The sequence below is a fragment of the Medicago sativa genome, chromosome 1, assembly GCF_051527215.1.
Source record: "Medicago sativa cultivar Bolivia chromosome 1, Bolivia_mono, whole genome shotgun sequence".
NCBI classification, from domain to species: domain Eukaryota; kingdom Viridiplantae; phylum Streptophyta; class Magnoliopsida; order Fabales; family Fabaceae; genus Medicago; species Medicago sativa.
The window spans coordinates 67,181,940-67,202,666 of NC_140749.1; the positions used below are offsets into that span (position 1 = coordinate 67,181,940).

At 32.7% G+C, this 20,727-nt stretch overlaps 2 protein-coding genes across 2 annotated transcripts; one reads left to right on the forward strand and one right to left on the reverse strand.

The window, feature by feature from the left end:
• Positions 1–2,332: 2,332 nt before the first annotated feature.
• PDLP2 (plasmodesmata-located protein 2) lies at positions 2,333–4,430 on the reverse strand. The gene is made up of 3 exons (XM_085729936.1): positions 3,342–4,430; positions 2,767–2,874; positions 2,333–2,639 (listed from the first exon to the last, which is right to left on the reverse strand). The coding sequence occupies exons 1-3, from the start codon at positions 4,126–4,128 to the stop codon at positions 2,632–2,634; spliced, it is 903 nt and encodes a 300-aa protein (XP_085586062.1). The 5' UTR covers positions 4,129–4,430; the 3' UTR covers positions 2,333–2,631.
• Positions 4,431–16,083: 11,653 nt separating this feature from the next.
• LOC146956609 (uncharacterized) lies at positions 16,084–19,932 on the forward strand. The gene is made up of 8 exons (XM_085729946.1): positions 16,084–16,356; positions 17,445–17,875; positions 17,972–18,044; positions 18,326–18,406; positions 18,501–18,564; positions 18,721–18,808; positions 18,913–18,997; positions 19,442–19,932. The coding sequence occupies exons 1-8, from the start codon at positions 16,276–16,278 to the stop codon at positions 19,472–19,474; spliced, it is 936 nt and encodes a 311-aa protein (XP_085586072.1). The 5' UTR covers positions 16,084–16,275; the 3' UTR covers positions 19,475–19,932.
• The last annotated feature ends 795 nt before the right edge of the window (positions 19,933–20,727 follow it).

Below are 20,727 nucleotides of genomic sequence, written 5' to 3' on the forward strand. Positions count from 1 at the left end.
GCGTCATAGTCACTTGATACTGATAGTGAATTAAAACTATGTAACATATTAAATTACAAAGAAAAAACAATAATTGCATTCTGTTTAATTTTATTTAACAAAAAGTTATTATTCATTCTATTTTTTTTTGTTATACTTGTATGTTTTCTTACAAGGTAGTAGTAAAAAGTCTACTGCATACAAACAAATAAAAGTGTACAAATAAAGCATCTTTGTTCAAACCAAGACTTGATGAAAATGCCTCTTGGCTTCTTTGAATCACTGAGCATTTCGGACTGGAAGAGGTCAGATGCTATGCTGACACTCATTTTCTGTTAAAAATTGGACCACTACAATTAACCTTTTGAGTATATCAATATCTTGATGTTTAAAATTTCAAAGGTTGAGTAGTTTAGTTCTTTAAATTTGCAAAATAGGCCATTTAATCCTTAATTTAAAAAAATGTCTTGATTAATACTTTATGTTAATCTTAAACAAAAGGTTCTAAGTTGGTAGCCATCGGTCTTAGTAAAAGGATTGTATTGAGAGCTGAGAGACTTATGCCATTAACCGTGGAATGAGTCTACTTTTTTGCCCCTTTAAATACAATTTTTGTGTCCCGTAAGTGTTGCTCAGTTGGTAGCTACCAGAGACAATGTTTGCAGGGGCCGGGATTTGAACCCCAGATTCCCCACTTCTCCACACTTTAAAAAAGTGTGTGATCTTGCCACTAGGCTATTGAACCCAAAAAAAAAATACAATTTTTGTCCACTCAGACCCAGTTAAATTCTTATGCACCAAAACCCACTTGGGTTGGCTAGTGATATTGGCTTGGGATCTGGGAGTATGCTCCTCCTCGAGGTCTCAGGTTCGATTCTATCTGATGCTAATGTCGGTGGGCTAATTTAGCATCTTAAAAAAAATCCTATGCACCAACATTCTCATATTATGTAGATCAAGATTATAATATTAATTACTTTATTTTTTTTTTTACTAAAATACATTTTAATTATCCAACATCTGTCTCGTGTGAAGATTGAGGAAAGATTTGACTATGTAAATAATTAATTAATTAATTAATTAAGTGAAAGAGTGAGATGATGATGAATCTCAATAATTAAAATATAATTTTTGAAACACAATATAAATTGTTAACTGATCCAATGCTAGCTAAAATAAATAAAATAACTAACTTTTTATGTGTATCTTTGTTAAAAGAGAGTAGGTAGTTGGTTGGTTAGTTAAGAAAGTTCAAATGAGGTTAAAGATGGGGAGACTAACTTACTAACATTTGCTTATCCAAAAAAAAAGACAAAAAAACAAAAAAAAACTCCAACACAATTGTTTATTATATTTCATCATTGAACATGCATTCAATTCCTTAAAAATTTTAAAAATTATTGTTTTTCACTCAACTTGTTTTTATTGCTATACTATACACAAGTGGCCTTAGTCACATGTTAACAAAACCTAATGTAACTTCATAATTGAAGCTAGTCTCTGTGGTGTCTAAGGTTGCTTAAATTTAATAACCGTATTAGGAAAAGTTGCTTAGCATTGAACAAATGTTTATTACTCAAGCTCAACCAAAATCAAGAAAGAATTGGAGAGAAGTATATGGACAAGAGTTGTTAAGACATTGCATCATTAGATTAAGAAGTTGATGATGTATTTAATTGTGATGTGGCACAACTTAACGATGAGTTAAGAACCCACATTATATTAGGTAAGTGCACACCATTGAAAATACTCTAAGCTTACTCTCAAACATGGACTAAATAAAGTATCTATGGCATTGTTTCACTTTCCTTCTCGATTTGGTCCAAGACAAGAAACGGAAAACAAGCCAAACAAAAACACTTTCCAAGAGAAAGTGAGAGGAAAACAAAGACTCAACTGAAAGCACATGCTATGATGCTAAACGATTCCATTTTGAGGTTAATGCCACATAGTGGCACCCAAAATACTGTGCCTACTTTTCATTCTACCCTCGATATTGAGTTCTTGACTTGTGAAATTCTGTATCAGTCATTGTCCATACAAAACACAAATACCATAACAATTGAAGGGAAGAGAGAGTGTTTACACACAATAAACGATCTCGTCCATTTATCTAAGATTGGCTGGTTCAGATTATACAATAACAAAATCAGTTTCAATCGATCTCAAACGCTAATTTGAAATTGGCCGGTTGATATTACAAAGTGTGTTCCACACTAGATGCACCAAATCTAAATTGAAGTATCTGCAAGTTGCAACTTTTAACAAAGTTAAAGTTATCAAATAAAATGGAGTCAATAGTATTTGGAGATGAAGAAAAGGAGAATCATTCACATGGCTAAAGAGTAAAGGGTTAGGCACAAAATTTTCATCCAAAATATTCATTCATCTGGGGGGTATATCCTTTTCCCTTGTAATGATACCAAAAAACAATTCTCACTTTCATGAGCTAATTACACCATTTTTTTCACAACAAAATCTTGTTACCTAACTACAAGAATTAGTCTTGTCCCCACATTCAACAGTCCTAGATTCTTTCTCTATCTCCCAAGTCTATTTACCACAAATCTCTTTCAGCCAAAAGATATATATCAAGAATCAATCCACCTCAAGAAGAATTTGGCCTCCATAGTGAATCATCTTCTTCTACAGTCAATAATCTGTACAAAGAAAATGACATATCAAAATGTAGAATAATAAGCATGACTTTAATTAAAGTATAAACTGATTAATAAAAAAACAAATTTCAATTCCATATAGTAAAACCATGTACAACACAACACCTACCATCACGTTTCTTCATCAAATTCCTTGCAAATAGCAAGCATATAACCAAAAACGCCACAGCAGCTATACCTCCTAATATTATTGCCACAGTCTTTCCTGTATTTTGTCCTGTCATAGCATCATTTAGCCACACACAACTCAATGATTAATTAAAGTTTCATACATATTAGTAAATGGTATTTAACAAAGTAGCACAATTGCTTTAAAATTATAACACATGAACAATTAAGGAATTGTATTGCCATTGCTAAATTGAGCTACTTCTGTGTGAAACTATATATAACCTTAACACTTCAGATTGAAGGTGTGTTTGGTGCATGTATCCAACATGCGTTGGTGTCAGACACCTACACAACACAACAACTTGACAGTGATGCATGTGGTTAGATTCGATTCAATTTTCTCAAATTATGATGGGTGTCAATGTTATGTTAGGTGTCTTGCTTCATTGATGTCAAATGAACAAACACAAAATCAGATTCAACATAAAGTAAAAAAAATGAAAACTTTATAATGACCCAGAATTGAAACCAATCTTATCTATTGATTCTGAATGATGGTGTATTAGTACTTACCACCAAAAGATGAAGAGTAACCAGAAGAAGATGATCCACCACCAGATGAAGAATGACCACCCTTTGGAACCCCATTAGGATAATAACTAAAACTAATAAAGCACTTATGCAAATAAATTTGTCCTGAAATAGAACTTCCACATTCGACTTGAGCTCTTTGAACAGCAGATTTAACACACTCACCACAATCAGAATCACCAACATCACCCTCACACTGGCCCATCACATACAAAGCTTGATAAGTAGTAACATAAAAACCATGATTACTCACAACACCATTTTCCATCACAGAAAAAGCAGTGTCTCTTCTCTCTTCAAACCCTCTTCCAGCAGCATTTGTTGTTCCACAAGTCTTGAAGAGAATCTGCATCCCTGAAACTTGAGGAAAACCAGCAACCTCATACAGCATGTAACAACCTGAAAGCTGAACTCTTGCAGAGATGGTTTTGCCACAGAGTTTGTCTGAGAGAACTGGAAGCTTGCTAACACAACTGTAGCAATCTGAGTTTGTGAGATCTCCTCTGCATTGGAAGATACCTGTGATGCTGTTTTGGCCATTACCAGTTGTTGTTTTGAAGAACCTTGTTTTTGTGGATTGTGAAACTAAGGAACCAAAAAGTGCTGAAAGAGATTGTGAATATGCACCATTTGGATCTGTGAATGTTTCTTTTGAACAACCCTTGTAGACCAAAGTTGTGTAATCAGGAGAAGATGATGATTTAGAGAAATGGGTTGTGAAGAAAATGAAGAACAAAAGAAGAAAGAGGGGTTTTTTTGGAAAACCCATTTTTGATTTTTTGAGAAATGGAGAGAGAATCAAAACATGGTTGTTTTGGTTTTTGGAGGAAAAAAGGTTTTCTAGGTTGGAACTTTTTTTTGTGTGTTTGTGTTGAGATTCAGAGAGGGGGGGACAGGTTAAGGAAAAGAATCAAATGGTTTGGGTTGGTTTTTGGTTTGGGTTGATTGTTGGATTTTTTCACTGTTTTTTGTTTTTGCAGAATATGGGAGTAAGGAAAAGGATTTGGGAGTCTATGCATTGCTCTCTCTTCTTCTGGTTTTGGTGTATTGGGATTCACTTTCTTTGGGTGCAAGGATAGAGCCTAATGTGATGATGCCATTTTGTACTATCAACAATTAATAATACTATCTTTTTCATTTATTATAAAACTCACTTCAATTACAGTAATATTTCCTTTCCTTGTACACTAATACTCATTTCTTTTTTCTTCAGAATTTTATATTCTGTATAAAAATATGTCATTTTTTTACATAAAAATATATATAAACTATCAACATGGTTTCATTAAACTATCAACATGGTTTCCACTATCATAAAAGTAGAATATTACTATATTTCGGAAGTAATTTTCATAGTTTTGATTACTCCCTCTGTTCTTGTTGCTTTTGAAGAAAAAATTGTTTTTTTTACTTGTAAATAATTGATTATTATTTCTGTTCGCCGTTGTTTTTTTTATTATTATTTTAAAAAACACTCTAAAATATGGGCATGTGTATGTGTATATAGAGACGGAGAGATTAGAGATGTTCAAATTCAAATCGATCCAAAATAAAATCGCAAACCGATCTAAAAAATCGAATATTTTTAAATGCGTTTGGATGTTGTTTTGTAAAAATGGCTAGGATCATATCGGTTAATATCACTGTTCTAAACTCAAACCGAACCGCAAATGTAAATTTTAATACACATCTATTATTTTATTAGTATTATATATTGCATTAATATATTGCTTGTTGGTTTTTAATATTATATATTGCATTAATTTAATCCATATTATTATTTCTTCGTATGTTTCATATATAATTGATACTTTACATTATGTAATGTTAATTTTTGTTAATATATTTGTGTTATATTTTGCATCTAACCCATTATTTTATTGTGCATGTGTAATATTATTATGTTAATAAAAAATACTTCTTCCGTCTCGAAATAATAATCATTTAAGGTCTGTACACGATTTTTAAAGAAATGATTAATTGTGTTAATTTGAATGATAAAATTAGTTTCATTTACTAAAATACACTTATTAATTATAGTTAGTGGATTAGTTAAGTTGGATGAAATTCAATAAATAAGAGTATAATAGTGAAAAAAAATAATAAATGTTACATTAATATTCTAAAGTGACAATTATTTTAAAAAGTAGAAAAAAAATAAGAAAAAGACAATTATTTTGAGACAAAAAGGATACATGTATTTTGGATATGCAAAAATCGATCCAAATTAAAACACATGTATTTAGATTGAATTGAAATTTTTTAAATCCATCTAAACCGTATGTAAACACCTTTAAGGAGATAATGCATCTATTTTTTTATTATTATTTGATTTGATGAGAATAAGAACAAAAGTAGTTGAATTAATTAAGTTGAAAGTAGATCGAGAGGGTAAAATATTCTCCATCTAGAGAGAAGATATTGGTTTTGGAGTGCATGAATGTAAAAGAATCTAAGTTTTTGGTAGAAGGGAACAACATGCAGTTTGACTGTAGCATATCGTCCTTTAACAAAGATTTGAATTCAACTAAACGTTGTAGATTTTGTACTTATTTTTTACTTTAACAAAACTATAACATATATTAAAATTTAGGTGGCATTTCACATGGGAAAGGTGAAAATCTTCCCATGATGGACCATATGTGATTATAGGTTAGATTTTGAGGCTGTATTAAATTTTAGCATATGTCTCCCACACCATAGCACTTCTCTTTCTTCTCTCCCTCGTTGCTCCCCATCCAACATCATCCTCATCAACCTCAAACACCTAGAATGAAGGTTTTATCAAATCAACATCACACACAATTTCTGGGTTTACATTTCATTCTTTTTTCCTTACTGTTTTTATTTATTTAACACAGCTGCAAATCTTCATTTCCTATGAGATTTCAACTATGGTCGGAGAAAATTCATAAAACCGCTCCATTTCAAGTTCCCACAACTCGGTTTCCCCTTCAATTGATCACTGGTTTTTTAAAATCACATTTTTCAATTGTGCAAGTTTTCACCATTGTTGACTGATTTTGGCAACAAAAAAAAAAGCAACCAGATGTTTGTAATATCGGCAGTTTGTGGCATCTAGAGTGGCTATTCTTGCTTGGGAAGAAGACACCATTGAGTTAACTCACCACCGAGTTAGTGACTCAGTAGAAATAAAAAAAAAAAAAATCAAACTATAAATCTAAGTGGGTGTGAGAGAAGAAGTGAAAGTACATAATTAGATAAAGTTGATATTACAGGGATGAACATTTTGATTTAACTTCTCAAAAACAAATTGAAGTTGCTCAAAATTTCAATCTTTATTTAAAAAAAGAAGAAAAAAATCAATCTTTAATATTTGTAAAACACTTGCCCACGTTACATTAGAAAGAAGACATGTGTATTTCTTAAGCTCTTTTAGAGGAGGCAGGAATGAAAAAGAAATATAAACAGGTTTGGTATTGGTGGTGGTGGTGGTGGTGGAGAGAGATGGTGTTGGAAGATAGTGTGAAGAAAAATCTAGTGTTGAGAGAGCATGTTAAGAATATGTTCTTCACTTAATCTGATGGTTGAATCCAACTTTCCCATGGTGGGAAAGGATTGGCCTTTCCCATGTGAAATGCCACCTAAAATTTAAGGCACATGGAACGAATATTTTTCTCAAAGAAAGCAGATGTGTATCAATTGAAAATTGGGCATTCATAAAGAATATCGTTGTCTTCAATGAGAAACAATTTTTAATCCTTTCAGATTCAACTTGGTTGGTTTTGTAATACTAATACACTTTATGAGCACACAAAGCCAAAGATCCTAACAACTTCCTTTTCAGAAGAACGGATAATTTAAGCAAGATTACAAATGTGATGATAACATGAATAGTTAAATCTTCATTTACTAGTAACATTTTGAGGTGCCATTTAGTTTACACCACCAAATAGAATGCTCCAACTTACACCACTAAAATAACACCTTGTAACTGCTTTTTCATCACAAGATCCGGACCGTTAGAATAAATTAATAATATATCAATGGCTTATATTGAAGTGGTGTAAGTTGGAGCAATGTATTTGATGGTCCAAACTATAATTTGCCACATTTTGATTCGGTTATTGCAGTGTCTGTATTAGATTTTTAACTATACTAATCATAGTTCATGTGGCACATTCCTATTTTTGGGTTGAAACAAATTGAATTTGGACAAAATTGTGCTTTAAGTGGTGAGTCAAAACTCAAAGGCAAGTATAGTCAAACTTATATAAGGAGTAAATAGTGCGATAAATGATAATGGCATTCTTGTTTAAAAAAAATTGATAATGGCATTGTCGATTAATGTCTAACATGCACAAGTAAAATGGTCATGCATAACACACTATTATATAAAAAATCATGTTATATTTCATTTAATTTAATGGTGAAATATATTGATTCTATTGTGGAAAGTAACTTATGCATAATGTTAGACTTATCGCATTCGCATATGTTCAAAAGTCAGTCTTATCAATGATAATAACTTTACATGTTATATGTCATTTCATAAAGTTGATGCACATGACCACGTACATATGAGATGGTCTATCTAAGCATACATTGCTATTGATAAAAAAATACTTAAGCATCGCAACCAATTTAGGTACTAATATCATGCATTTAACTCTCTCATAAGAGTAGTTATTTTAAGCTCAATTACCAAAACACCCTTCATCAAGGATACTCAAAGGTGGTTTGATTATTTGAAGATCCCAAACACCAGCAGCTTGATGTGTAGGTTGGCATTTGCTTTTTTTCGTGTTTATTTGTTCAGCGCCGCGTTGTCTGACTCGTTAGTTGGTTATGAAATGAATGAATGAAAAGAGCCAAAAAATCCAACATTGCATATTGTTCATATTTCCCATTATAGGCTGGCAATATAATTGCAATTTCAAAATAGTACAACGCATGTTATATACACACAAAAATAATGACATTCAAAAAATAATAATACAATGGAATTGTATAATAGAAAAGAAATTGTGGTATGCACCAAAAATCGAAAACAGAACAATGCACAATGCTATTTAGTTAGTACATATGAATGACACAAGTTCAATTTTGATTTATTGGTCAAACTTAGTGAAATGCATTGAGAGGGATCCAGGTTGTGTGCGTCTCGAAGAATTCATATTATTAAACTCAATTTTTTTGTATTTAAAGAAAATTAAAATTGTTTTATTTTTTTCTTTTTAAATATGGATCATTTGATCTTGATCGAATGATTGAGATGTATGGTCAATAATTGTTTTCATTTGAAATTAAACTCGAGTTTTTTCGAACGATTCGTTCTAAAAAAAATTCATAAACTACTTGAGTTCAATCACTTTACCATAATAAAATGTGTTTTAAGAACATGCATCTTATACATTCCATTAAATATTTTTAGATACTTCTTTTATAGTAAAAATTCTTATTTACTTTTTTTTACTTAAGAAAAGGCTTTATAGTATAGTTTTTTTTTTATATAATAAATACATTTTATTAAATACTTTTCATTATTATTTATTTTAATTTTTTTGTGACAATTTTTCACTTTTGTGTTAAAACAGTTTTAAAATACAACTAATATTTTGGAAACAGAAATGAGGTCTTGTATTCTACAAGAGTGCGAGTTCAAATCTTATTATCGATATGAAAACTTAATGTAAGGGACGTTAATCTTCGTATAAAGCTCTAGAGAATTTGGTGTTATTGGATGAGGGAGTTAATGTGGAGGAGGAAGGGACGTTTGTTAAGCTTTGGCAAAGTCCGGCTCCGTCTAAGGTGGTGGCGTTCTCATGGATGGCACTTCTTGATCGTATTCCTACTAGATCGAATCTCGCCTTTCGTCACATCTTAGCACCCGGGGAGTCTCATGTTTGTGTTTTGTGCGGTATTGGGGATGAATCTACGAACCATCTTTTCTTGCATTGTGATGTGGTGTCGTTGATTTGGAGAAAGGTGTTGGATTGGTTGGATGTTAACTTTCTAACTCCACATAATTTGTTATCGCATTTTGCTTGTTGGAATGATACTTGTTATCCTCGGAGTTTTTTCAAAGCCTTTTGTTTGATTTGGCATGCGGTGGTTTGGTCGGTTTGGAAGGAGAGAAACACGAGGATCTTTAAAAATCAAGTCAAAAGTTGTGACGAGGTTTTTGAGGACATCAAAGCGTTATCTTGGTATTGGGCGTTAAGTAGATTACGGATTCAGCCGTGTCTTTTTTACGAATGGACATGGAATCCGCGTGAATGTTTGAAGAGGAGGAGGTGAGGTTCGAATGGGGAGTGGTGTGCAGTGTTTTCTTGCTCCTGTTGGCATGCGGTTTTAGCGCCTTTGCTGGCTTCTGGTTTTTCTGCTTTCAGCTTCGGTGGGCAGTTTGGTTGTGTGCTTGTAGGCGTGCAGCTGCTGTGTGGTGAATAGTTGGAGCAGTGTTGGTTGTTGTTTGGCCTGGGGGCTTTGTTTTTGCTCAGCTTCTCCTGCTGTTTTAGCTAGCGCTTCTGTTTTGTTGTTTTCTCTAGTTCCTATCTGTTTTGGAATTAGTTTTAGGGGTTTTTTTATTGAGTTGGTGTTTTGGTGTTGTAAGGTACCTTGTTTTAGGCCTTGCTTGTACTCTTTTTCCTCCTATTGCGGGCTTAGTGCGTCTTGCGCTTGCCTTGCTTAATAATATTATGCTGATTCAAAAAAAAAAAAAAATGTAACTAATCCATAAATACATTAGTAAGCGACTTGGTATGAGTCTTTAAATCTTAGTTATGATGCTAGTTTGAGTCTAACTTTTATTCATAGACAAACTAATATAACCGTTTGTAATCTTGTAAGAGAGTATATGTATTTTAGTCTAACTCTGATATCTTTTACTCTCATTCTCATTGTATTAATACTATTATTCTTAATGAAATGACATAAGCTTGCTTTACTATTATTCTTTTGTTTATGATTTTAATAAACGACTTTTGAGCTTTGATACAAAGCTCACACAAACATTTTTTTCCTAATGAGAAAATGTATCACTCGTTAATGGATCAGTGAGACCAAACTCAAATAATTATTTTCTCACACCCAAAATAAATTCAGATTAGAGATCATAATGGGTAGGATTTGCGTGGAGTGCTATAGTACATGTTTTTATATCTGTCATTTGTTTAATTTGCTCAAAAAAATAATAATCTGTCATTTGAAAAAAAATATCAGTGACTCGTACCTTTGTGGATATCAACTTCAACATATGCATCAAAACAACAAGATTCAAGAGCTCCAACAAAGCTAGGGATAGCATAATCTGGTATAGAAAGGATTCTGCAATAACTTCTGAGCTAGGCTCCCATGCTTTCTGGTGTTTCCACAATCTGACTAAGTTTAGACCCCGTTTTACACACAATATTGTCATTGACAAACACTATTGCAGCATTCTGGCCAAAATTGTTGCATAGACTTGTAACCTCAGTGCATTTACTAATGTTAGTGGCTTCAGCCGAACCCCCAATTTCAGCTCGAGGAAGGAATATGATGAACATAGTTGTTCCTTAATGCTACACTACCAATGTCAATGTGCATGTTAGCATTCAAGACAATGGTATTATTCGAATCATAAGAAGCACTGTATCTTTGTTTGCAGATTCTAAAACAAATCAGGGATACTTTTTCCTGATGTTATCTCAGTTTTTTTAGCTGATTTAGATTCCATAGTAGTCGCATCAATAGTCTTATTCTTTAAGGCTATACTTACACTCTTGGGAATGTCCGAGGAAGATTGGTCCTTTGTGTGTTTTTTAGCCTTATTTTTGCCAACTATTTCTCATTTTCAGTAGAAGGGTTTTCCATATTAATTACTCCCTCCGTCCCTCAGTAAATGACCTATTTGACAATATACATTATTGACTTAACATACTTTGACCATATTTTTCTACTAATTCACAAAGATAAATAATATCATGGAAGATGTTGTTGGATTCGTCTTGATGAATATTTTTAAAATATTAAATTTTCATAATTTTTTTAGTGGAGAATTGAAGATATCAAAGATAAAACATATACATTGGTACGTATGTCGGAGTCAACTAGATCATCTAATATGGGACGGAGGGAGCGGTTATTACTCATATTGGTGTGCATATTCCTAGATTCCTTAGGCTCTACACTAGCTTTTGACCCAAATTTCTAGCAATGATGATGAATCCCTTGTCAGATAGAATTAGGGATGGCAAAGCGGGCCGGCCCGCCCCATTTAGGCCCGTCCCGTCTAAGCCCACTAAAAACGAGACGAGACGAGCCGAGTCAAATTTTGTGAACGAGTCCAAAATCTCACCCCGCCCCGTTTAGTGGCGGGCTTGCGAGTTGGCGGGCCGGCCCGCCAAACAAATTTTTTTTTATTTTTTTTACAACTTAATTGTTAAAAAAAACTATGTTGCTTTTATCGTAAAAAAATATAAAAGAATAGGTAGCAAGTAAATTTGTGAAAAACAAGATAATTATCAAATTGTCGAATTCAACATCATAACTAATGGCAAAATAAGGCAAATGCGCAACATAAAACAAATCATAAAATAAATTCAACAACCAAATTATAAAATAAGTCTCAAAATAAATAAACTCAACAACCAAGATAAATCCAAAAGCATAAAATAAGTCTCAAAATATATCTAACAACCAAAATAAATCCAAAAACATATAATAAGACTCAAAATAACAAATTGAAACACGAGTTAAGCGGGCCACCCCGCCACGCCCCGTGCTCGTCCCGTTTCCAACGAGTTAAGCGGGCTGGCCCGCCTCGCCCCGTGCCCGCCCTGTATTTTAACGAGACGAGCCGAGCCAACTATAGAAAGCGAGTTCAAAACTTCGACTCAGCCCGCCAAAAATAGCGGGCCAAACGGGCCGGCCCAGCGGGTCAGACCCGTTTTGCCACCCCTAGATAGAATTGCAATTGCTGCAAAGGGGTGGGTGTTTTTCACATACAACTTTAATATTAAATATATAATCCTCTCTCTCAGCAAGTAAAATAATATATACTCTCTCTGGTCATATTTATAAGAAAAAATGGTATTTTAGATATATTGAATAATTAATGTATCTAGTCACATTCATGAGTTAGATACATTGGATTTACCTAAAAAGTTTTTTTTTATTTTATAAATGTGACCGGAGGGAGTATCTTTTAAAAGATATCTATATCCACTTGAATTAGGAAAATACTTGGGTGACATAATGTCATCGTGACATTAAATCTGGGCCACACAAATGTACTCATGGATGTGTTGTGTGGCCCAGATGCAAATGACAATGTGTGTTGTGTGACCCAGATTTAATGTCATGGTGACATTATGTCACCCAAATGTTGTCCCTTGAATTATAGCAAAATGGCCAAACACACTTTTCTTATTATTCTCATCAAGAGCCAACGAGCTTCATGTGCTAGCGATTTCAAACAAAGCACTTGGTCTCCCATACTCCTGAGGGAGATTGAGAAACTTGACCCAAAACTGAGCATGTGAATTTTAGAAAGTCAAAGAAAAAACAAAATATTCTTAAAAAATTACAATGGTTCGAAGAATGTTGGTTGCATTATCATGGAATTTTGGAAGTAGTAAATAATTCTTGGAAGATGGCAGGGGGCTCTGATAAAATCAACCGATGTGTGAATGATCTTTATATCTAGAGTAAGAATTGTTTTGATGATGTTATCAATCAGATAAAAATTGATCATAAGAAGTTGAATGATATTAATAATCAAACCTAACATGAGGGTGCAATGTCAGAAGTAGAGGTTAGATTGAATGATTTGGTAGAGAGTAAAAAAATTTGGTAGGCTTATAGAAATACAAAAACATCAAAAAGCTTTTTAGAAAAAATCTAGAAATCGTGATTTCTATTTTGGATGATTATAGAAGAAAATTTGACCGTGAGGAAGATATTTTCAATATTTTTAGTAACTTCATCAAGGGTCTTTTTTCTACCATCATCCTCAAAGAATTTTTGAAGATGTGAAAGTGGTGAAAGATAGACTGTCAAATTCTATGCGTAACATATTGAAAGCAGAATTTATAGAAAATGAGATTTTCTTAGCCGCTAAAAATTTAAAACTTCATGCTTCCATGAGTCTTGACGGAAAGAAAGCTTTATTTTATCAACAATTTTGAAGTATAGCTGGTAAGGTTGTGATTTGTTTAGCTTCAGAGATTCCCAATGGTGGTGGAAATCCGAGTAACATTAATTATATATATTTGTCTCATTTAAAAACAAGAAAGTCGAAGATGTCAGGTGATTTTCGACCTATTTCTCTCTGCAATGCCGTTTTTAAAATAGCTACAAAAACAATTGCAAATATGTTGAAATTGATTTTTCCTAATATTTTGAATTTTTTTGAAGTGCTTCTGGGACATAAAGATTAACCACTGATAACGTCTTACTACCTTTTGAATCTTTTCATTACATGAGGAAAAAATAAAGGCATGAAAGGATGTGTGGCACTAAAATTGGATATGTTAAAGGGATATGACCATATCGAGTGAATTTTTTTTTTATTGAGGTGCTTCATTCTTTGGATTTTTCTCAAAAATGACATAACTTGATTTTTATTTGTATTTCCACAACGTCTTTCTCAATTTTTCTGAATGGAAGTCCTTATCAGAAGATTTGTCCACATCGAGGTCTCTGTCAAAGAGACGCTTTGTCTCCTTACCGATTTATCTCATGTGTTGGGGTTTTTCATGGAATTCAAACTACTAGTTTTTTTGTTTTGTTTTTGTAGACGATATAACCTTATTTTTTGTTGTATAACCTTTGTATGTGATGAATTGCATTGTACTTTTGATGAGATTGAAGACATGATTAAGTTCTGGTGGGGTAGTCAACAAGAAGATCAGAGAATTCTTGGATTAAATGGGAGACATTATTTAAGAAAAAAAAAAGGTGGAATGGGAAAATATTTGAAATTTGCAAAAGACATGTTTTTTTTCTTCTTGAATCTTACAACAGATTTAAATGATTTCAATGTGGTCCTGGCACTGGATGTTCATCGACAATCTTCCACCTGTGTCAGATCTATTATTTGAATTGCATGATTTTAGAGTAATACTAACAACACACATTTTAACACCCTTTCTTTGATCGGTTATAATTGACATGGATCCCACCAAATGATACGTGGCTTGTATAAATTTGGTAGAATGCATGTGAATTTTAATCAATCAAAAAGAATGTGTGATTCTAGCATTACTCTTAGTTTTAGTGTTTATTTTCATAGTTTAATTATTATTTTTTTGCTTGTTAGGCGTGAGACCAACCAAACTATCCATCCATTATTTAATTAAATATGTTTTTCATAATTTGAATTACATATGTATCAGGAAGACTTTTCCTAAAAAAAATGTATTGGGAAGATTCAACCTAATATTTCTACCATCTTTTCCTAATATTTGATTTATTGCGAGACTTTCGTTAATAAAATTATCATTAACTTAAAAAAGAAGAAAAACTATTTATTAAATATAAATCAAGTAAACTTTAAATAAACACAGTCTTTTTTGTTGTTGGTTTAACCCTTCATTTCCTAATGTACATAGCCGTAGCATTTTGAGGTTCAATCATAAGTAAAATCTGATCAAAAATTGTTTCATCATAATCATATTGATGTTTTAAATATATACTATATATAAAAAGAATACTTGAGTTTGTAATATCTAATTATACTTTTAATCAAATTTTTCTACAATAATGTTGTATCGTTGATGTTATTAAAAAATGTAAAAATTTATATTATACTTATTTGTTAAATTATTGTTGTCATTGAAAACAATTTCAATTTTTTTGTGGTGGTCGGGGTTCGAACTTCAGACCTTGCATATATTATACATTGTCCATACCAAATGAGGTAAGCTCATGAGAACGATTGTTTGTTGAGTTTGTTAAAATTTAAAAAGTCACAAATATTTGTTTTATAATTTTAAACAAAATAAAATTTTATATAATTTACACATATTAGCGCGATAAAAATAACGAAAAGATGGATCAAGATCCTCTCCATTTATTTTCCTCTTCATTTCCAAAAATAAAGACACATAAAAGGTAAAAAATAGTTAATGATTGTGGAACCACGTAATGATATGACCCATCACCTATTTTTTGTGTCTATCTCTCTCCAAATTGCATTTTCCATTTATTTTTATAAATGGAGAAGATCTTAACCCCAAAGAGTCCTCTTTCCGCAAATAATAATAATAATAATAATAATAATAATAATAATAATAATAATAATAATAATAATAATAAGGGTCTTGTTAACGAGTGCCCCCGGGGCACTCTTTAAGTATGCTAAATTTAATAATTATTCTTTTAAAAAGTCAACTATTACAATTTTCAATGCATTTAATACACAATTTTTCATTAAAAACTTACTCCCTCCATCCCATATTACTTGACCTAGTTGACTCTGTCACGTATGCCAATGCACAATTTTAAACTTAAATTTCTTTAATAATCTAGTAGAAAAAATTACGAAAATTTGATATTTTGAAAATATTAATCGAGACGAATCTAACAACATCTTATATGCTATATTTTGTTTTTATATATTAGTAGAAAAATAGAGTCAAAGCATGTTACATGAATAGTGCAAATATTCTAAATAGGTCAAGTAATATGGAACGGAAGGAGTATTATTTAAAGTGCTTAAAGAGTGTCACGGAGCATTCGTTAACATTTCCTTAATAATAATAATAATAATAAAAAAGAGCATGACGCACATATTCGCAAACAAAAAAATCTTTGTCCTTAATTTACGTTGGTAACGTTTTGTTGTCCTTCTCTCCCACACTTTTTCCTTACTTGTCTTCCTCCACCGATCTATCTCTTCAATTTCCCAATTCTCATTCTTCTCATTCATGGTTTCATCGTAGCTCATCAATCACCTCTTCATTATCAAATCAAAATGCACGCTTTCAAAGATAAAGTCACACAGAAGCTTTCCGATCTTTTTCCCACTAATTCCCCCACCTCCTCCTCCTCCCAGGTAATCATTTTTTCTATTCCTTTTCTCTTATTCTCATTGTTATTGTTTTTATCATCTTAATGTGCTTGTTTTTAGTTCTGTTTGTAATTTCCAATAATCGAAAAAAAAAATAAGAAGCTTGTTCGGCACTGTTCTTGTTAGATCTGATCCGTGAAAAATTCTGAATCTGGGGTTCATTGTTTTCGTTAATTTTCAACGTGGGTCTCACTTGTTTAATAAAATGCACCAAAAATATTAGAATTTCGTGAAGAAAAAAATTATACTCTACAATCTTCACTTGAATTCTCCTATTGTAGCTGCAATTGTCTTCGTTGTCATTGGTGTTTACGTGAATAACTATGAAGCACAGACACTACTTAGACTAGGCGTGTCCCGTGTCGGACATGTGTGGTGTCTGACACCGACACCTATAATTACACTGAATTATGTGATTTTCTCAAATTATTAGCGGTGTCGGTGTGTCCGTGTCTGTGTGTATCCGTGCTTCATAACTGCACATATTTATCGCAGAAAATGTATAGAAAGATCCATAATATTAAGCTTGTTCATAATTGTTTTTTCATGTGTTAGCCTTGGGAATACAATAACTTGTTTTCTTGTTCAAGAGGTGTCTGCTCAGCGGTTAGAGTTTGACTTTGTAACTTTAAGGGATAGAGTTCGAATCCCATATTATACAGTTGTAATATGACCGTTGATGCCACTGTTATTAATAAAATTTCCCCTTCCCCGCTTTTAAAAAACATTACATGATTTTGCTATATATGTTGTTTGAATATGGCTTCATAATCCATTGACTCAAGTGATATTTTTTGTTAAATCGATGTTAGTTTTGATTTATGTAGGATTATAGGGTTAATATCATAGATTTTGCATTAACATGGAAGTCTGGGCCCGATGAGTTCTAGTATCTCTACTATTGTCATTGTGTTTCCGATGTGCAAACATATATAGGGACATTTGAAGTATGATTTCCTTATTTCTATGTCTGATTCTTATTGAAATTAGGGATGTCACCATGCTTCAATATAATTTACTTTCCTCGTTACTGTCTCATGCCTTGACTTTGATATGTTATTTTTATTTTTCAGGCTAGCCCCCATTCTAAAGAGGGTAAACCTTTGTCTTCATATTTTTCTTACATTATCCCGTCAGGATCAAACACAGACAAGCATCAATGTGATAAAAAAGCTACTCAATCATCATCTTCTTCTGGATATAATTATGAGGATTTTGAGTATCAGGATGTTCCACCAGATGCATTTGTTGATTGCGATCAAACAAGTAACAGCATTGATTTAACGAAAGATGAAATTATCAATGAAGATCCTACCTCTATAAGGAGTAGTAGTAGTTCCGACGTTTTCGAAGAAGCAAATGGCCCTCAGACTCCAAATGCATCAAAGAAGTCTCCGCTCAATCTTTCAGATGAATCCACTTTTATATCTCATGAGCTGTATGAATTTTTCGAATCATGCCTCCCTAATATTGTAAAAGGATGTCAATGGGTATTACTTTATAGGTAACTTTGTTCTCTAGTTTTTCAGTTGGTGCATTGAAGAGTACATTATGTATATTTAATTATTGATTCAACATTTTTTCTTTATATTAAGGGCAGTACGTTGAAACATGGAATATCACTTCGTACACTTATTCGCAAGAGTGCTGAACTTTCTGGTCCTGGTTTGCTGGTATGTCTACCTTTCTGTGCTAAAAATTCTATGCAACACCAACACTTCTAATTAAAGGCGTGTCCGGTGTCTTACACGTGTCGGTGTTCGATACCAACACGACACTAAGACATGTCAACTTGTCAGTGGTGTGCTTATTAAAAAAAACTTGTCAGTCTTGCGCCAGTGCTTCATATGCATGCCTCCTTTTATGGTGTCCAAACTGATATTTACTGATTGTAGATCGATGTATCATTCATTCGTTGAGACGGATTTATTATCTTTTTTTGTAAAACTGATAGATTGTTGGAGATAGGCAAGGTGCTGTGTTTGGTGGGCTGCTAGATTGCCCCTTGAAACCTACACCAAAGAGAAAATATCAAGTATGTAAATTTCCTTTCATCATGGACAATGCTTCATTAATAAGGCACTTCCTCATCTTGAAGTATGATTTCATTTTCTCTACTTTGGTTGCAGGGGACAAACCAAACTTTTGTCTTTACAACTGTATACGGTCAGCCAAGGCTGTTTCGACCTACTGGTAAGAGGTTCTTATTGTGTTAATGCATTTATTTTTGTATATGTTGGAACTAAGGAACATTTGGAAATTGATGCATTGTCTATCTGAATAAGTTGACAAGTCCATGTCAGCTAGAATGAGTGAATGACTATTATACGTGTTTTAATTTTTGTACAGGGGCCAACCGGTACTACTACATGTGTTTGAATGACTTACTTGGAATTGGTGGTGGCGGTAATTTTGCTTTATGCTTAGATGGAGATTTGTAAGCACTGCTCTACTATTGCTTAGTTTCTTTCATTACATTTTGTTACTCATAGTTGAAGTACCACTTGTGGAATATTTTCTTGATTTTATCTTGTTGAATAGGTTAACTGGAACTAGTGGACCTTGTGATACATTTGGAAACCAATGTCTAGCTCATAGTCCAGAGTTTGAGTTGAAGAATATTGAGGTAGATTTCTTACCGCTGACTTTTGTTTTGTAGATTACAACAAGTTAGCAAGTAGCTTCCATCCCCAACTAAGGGTTTGTTTGGATTGACTTATTGAGTTTATTTACTAGTATTAACACTTGCGAGACTGTTTAAGAGAGCTTATAGGAACAACTTATGACATGTCTTTAACTGTTTTAAACTTATTTCCATAAGCTCTCCATGATAGCTTATGAAAACATATAGTTTTATATGAAAACAATTTACCTTTATTTTATCTTTTGTTATAGAAATAGCTTATGCTGTAAGTGCTTAATGAAGTTGTTTGTCTACAGTTCGTAATATGCCATGCATTGATTTCAACCATTGATTATTTCTGCGACCCATCGTTCTTACATTTATAAAATTAATTTTGATACAATATGATGATTTATGACTTCTTCGCTATGTTTCTTTGATGTACAGTTGTGGGGTTTTACACATGCTCTGCAGGGCTAAGACATCTTTACTTGGGTCTCCTAAAGAAGCTCTCTCCTGTTTTTATTTCTACTATTCAAATGTAGTTTAGCTTCGAGAGGGTGACCATTTACACCCGTGTGATCGATCAATTAGATATAGTGCCAAAGAAATGCGTCCCATGCTCTTGTCAGTAGATTGTATGCTTAAAATTCAATTTTTCCAAAATATTTGGATCTGTGGAAGTTAGATGTATGATTGGAACACAAGAGTCTTGTATAGTAGAGGATATATAAAGGTGAGTGAAGCAGTGTCACCACTCACTAGCAATGTTACAAAAATGGATGTTTATAGTTCAGTGGGTACAATGTTATAGGCTTATAGCCACAGGTATGAGTTCTTAACATTAGAAGCGACTCATGAGATTATATTTTAATTGGCAGCAGAAATTCATGACTGTACCGAAGTGCAGATATTGATCAGATTATTTATTCAGTTAACTCTTATTCTTTATGCACTTTTATTGAAGTTTTTCTCTTGCAAAATAATGCTCTTGATTTCTATTCAATTTACAGTGAAATTATTTCTAAAATCTCCCCTTTAAATCTCTAGTTCAAAAACAAATCAGAACCTTCATGGGAAAATCTAAGTACCTGTTTTCTGATATAACTAAGATGCCAAATCAAAAACTCATTCTCTATTTGATATGTACGGAACCAGTGCAAAGAATGTTCACACGCATTGATTGGATCACAATAAATAAAAAATATTGACATGATAACATTTCCCACATTATTAGATGCTATAGTTACTAATTAGTCTTGTATCCATCAACAATCATCTCATTAAGCAATGTATTTTTACATACTTTTATTTACGAGTTCTATAATACTTTTCTCAAAATTTTCTTAAGAAAAGTTCTTTGAAACCTCATTGAGTTAATTTCTATTGGATTCTTGAGGTTTTCTGTCAAGATTCTAGTTGGATTCCCTTTCTCTTTCATCTTCCCCTGTATTTCTCCATCCAAGGCTCGTTGCTTAAGCTTCACCTTAGGCATAACCTAGTTGGCATCAAACTCATAGAAGCTTCAGTTCAAGAATACATTGCCTTGCTCCATGTCACCCCTTTTCATGCAATCTCAGTTCTGATGGTTCAAAATCATTTATATAGAAGGAAACATTCACATGTTGCATGTTAGCAATCAAATTTCTTTATCTTTAGCCCTATTCATGCAATCTCATTGGCATTTTAGCATACATATCATGAATAGCTAAGCAATCAAAAATCTCTCTCTT

Coding starts and splice junctions, on each gene's coding strand:
- PDLP2 (XM_085729936.1), bottom strand. CDS start 4,128: ATGGGTTTTCCAAAAAAACCCCTCTTTCTTCTTTTGTTCTTCATTTTC. Junction 2,875..3,341: donor TTACTCTTCATCTTTTGGTG/GTAAGTACTAAT, acceptor ATGCTATGACAG/GACAAAATACAGGAAAGACT.
- LOC146956609 (XM_085729946.1), top strand. CDS start 16,276: ATGCACGCTTTCAAAGATAAAGTCACACAGAAGCTTTCCGATCTTTTT. Junction 17,876..17,971: donor CAATGGGTATTACTTTATAG/GTAACTTTGTTC, acceptor TATTAAGGGCAG/TACGTTGAAACATGGAATAT. Junction 18,407..18,500: donor CACCAAAGAGAAAATATCAA/GTATGTAAATTT, acceptor CTTTGGTTGCAG/GGGACAAACCAAACTTTTGT.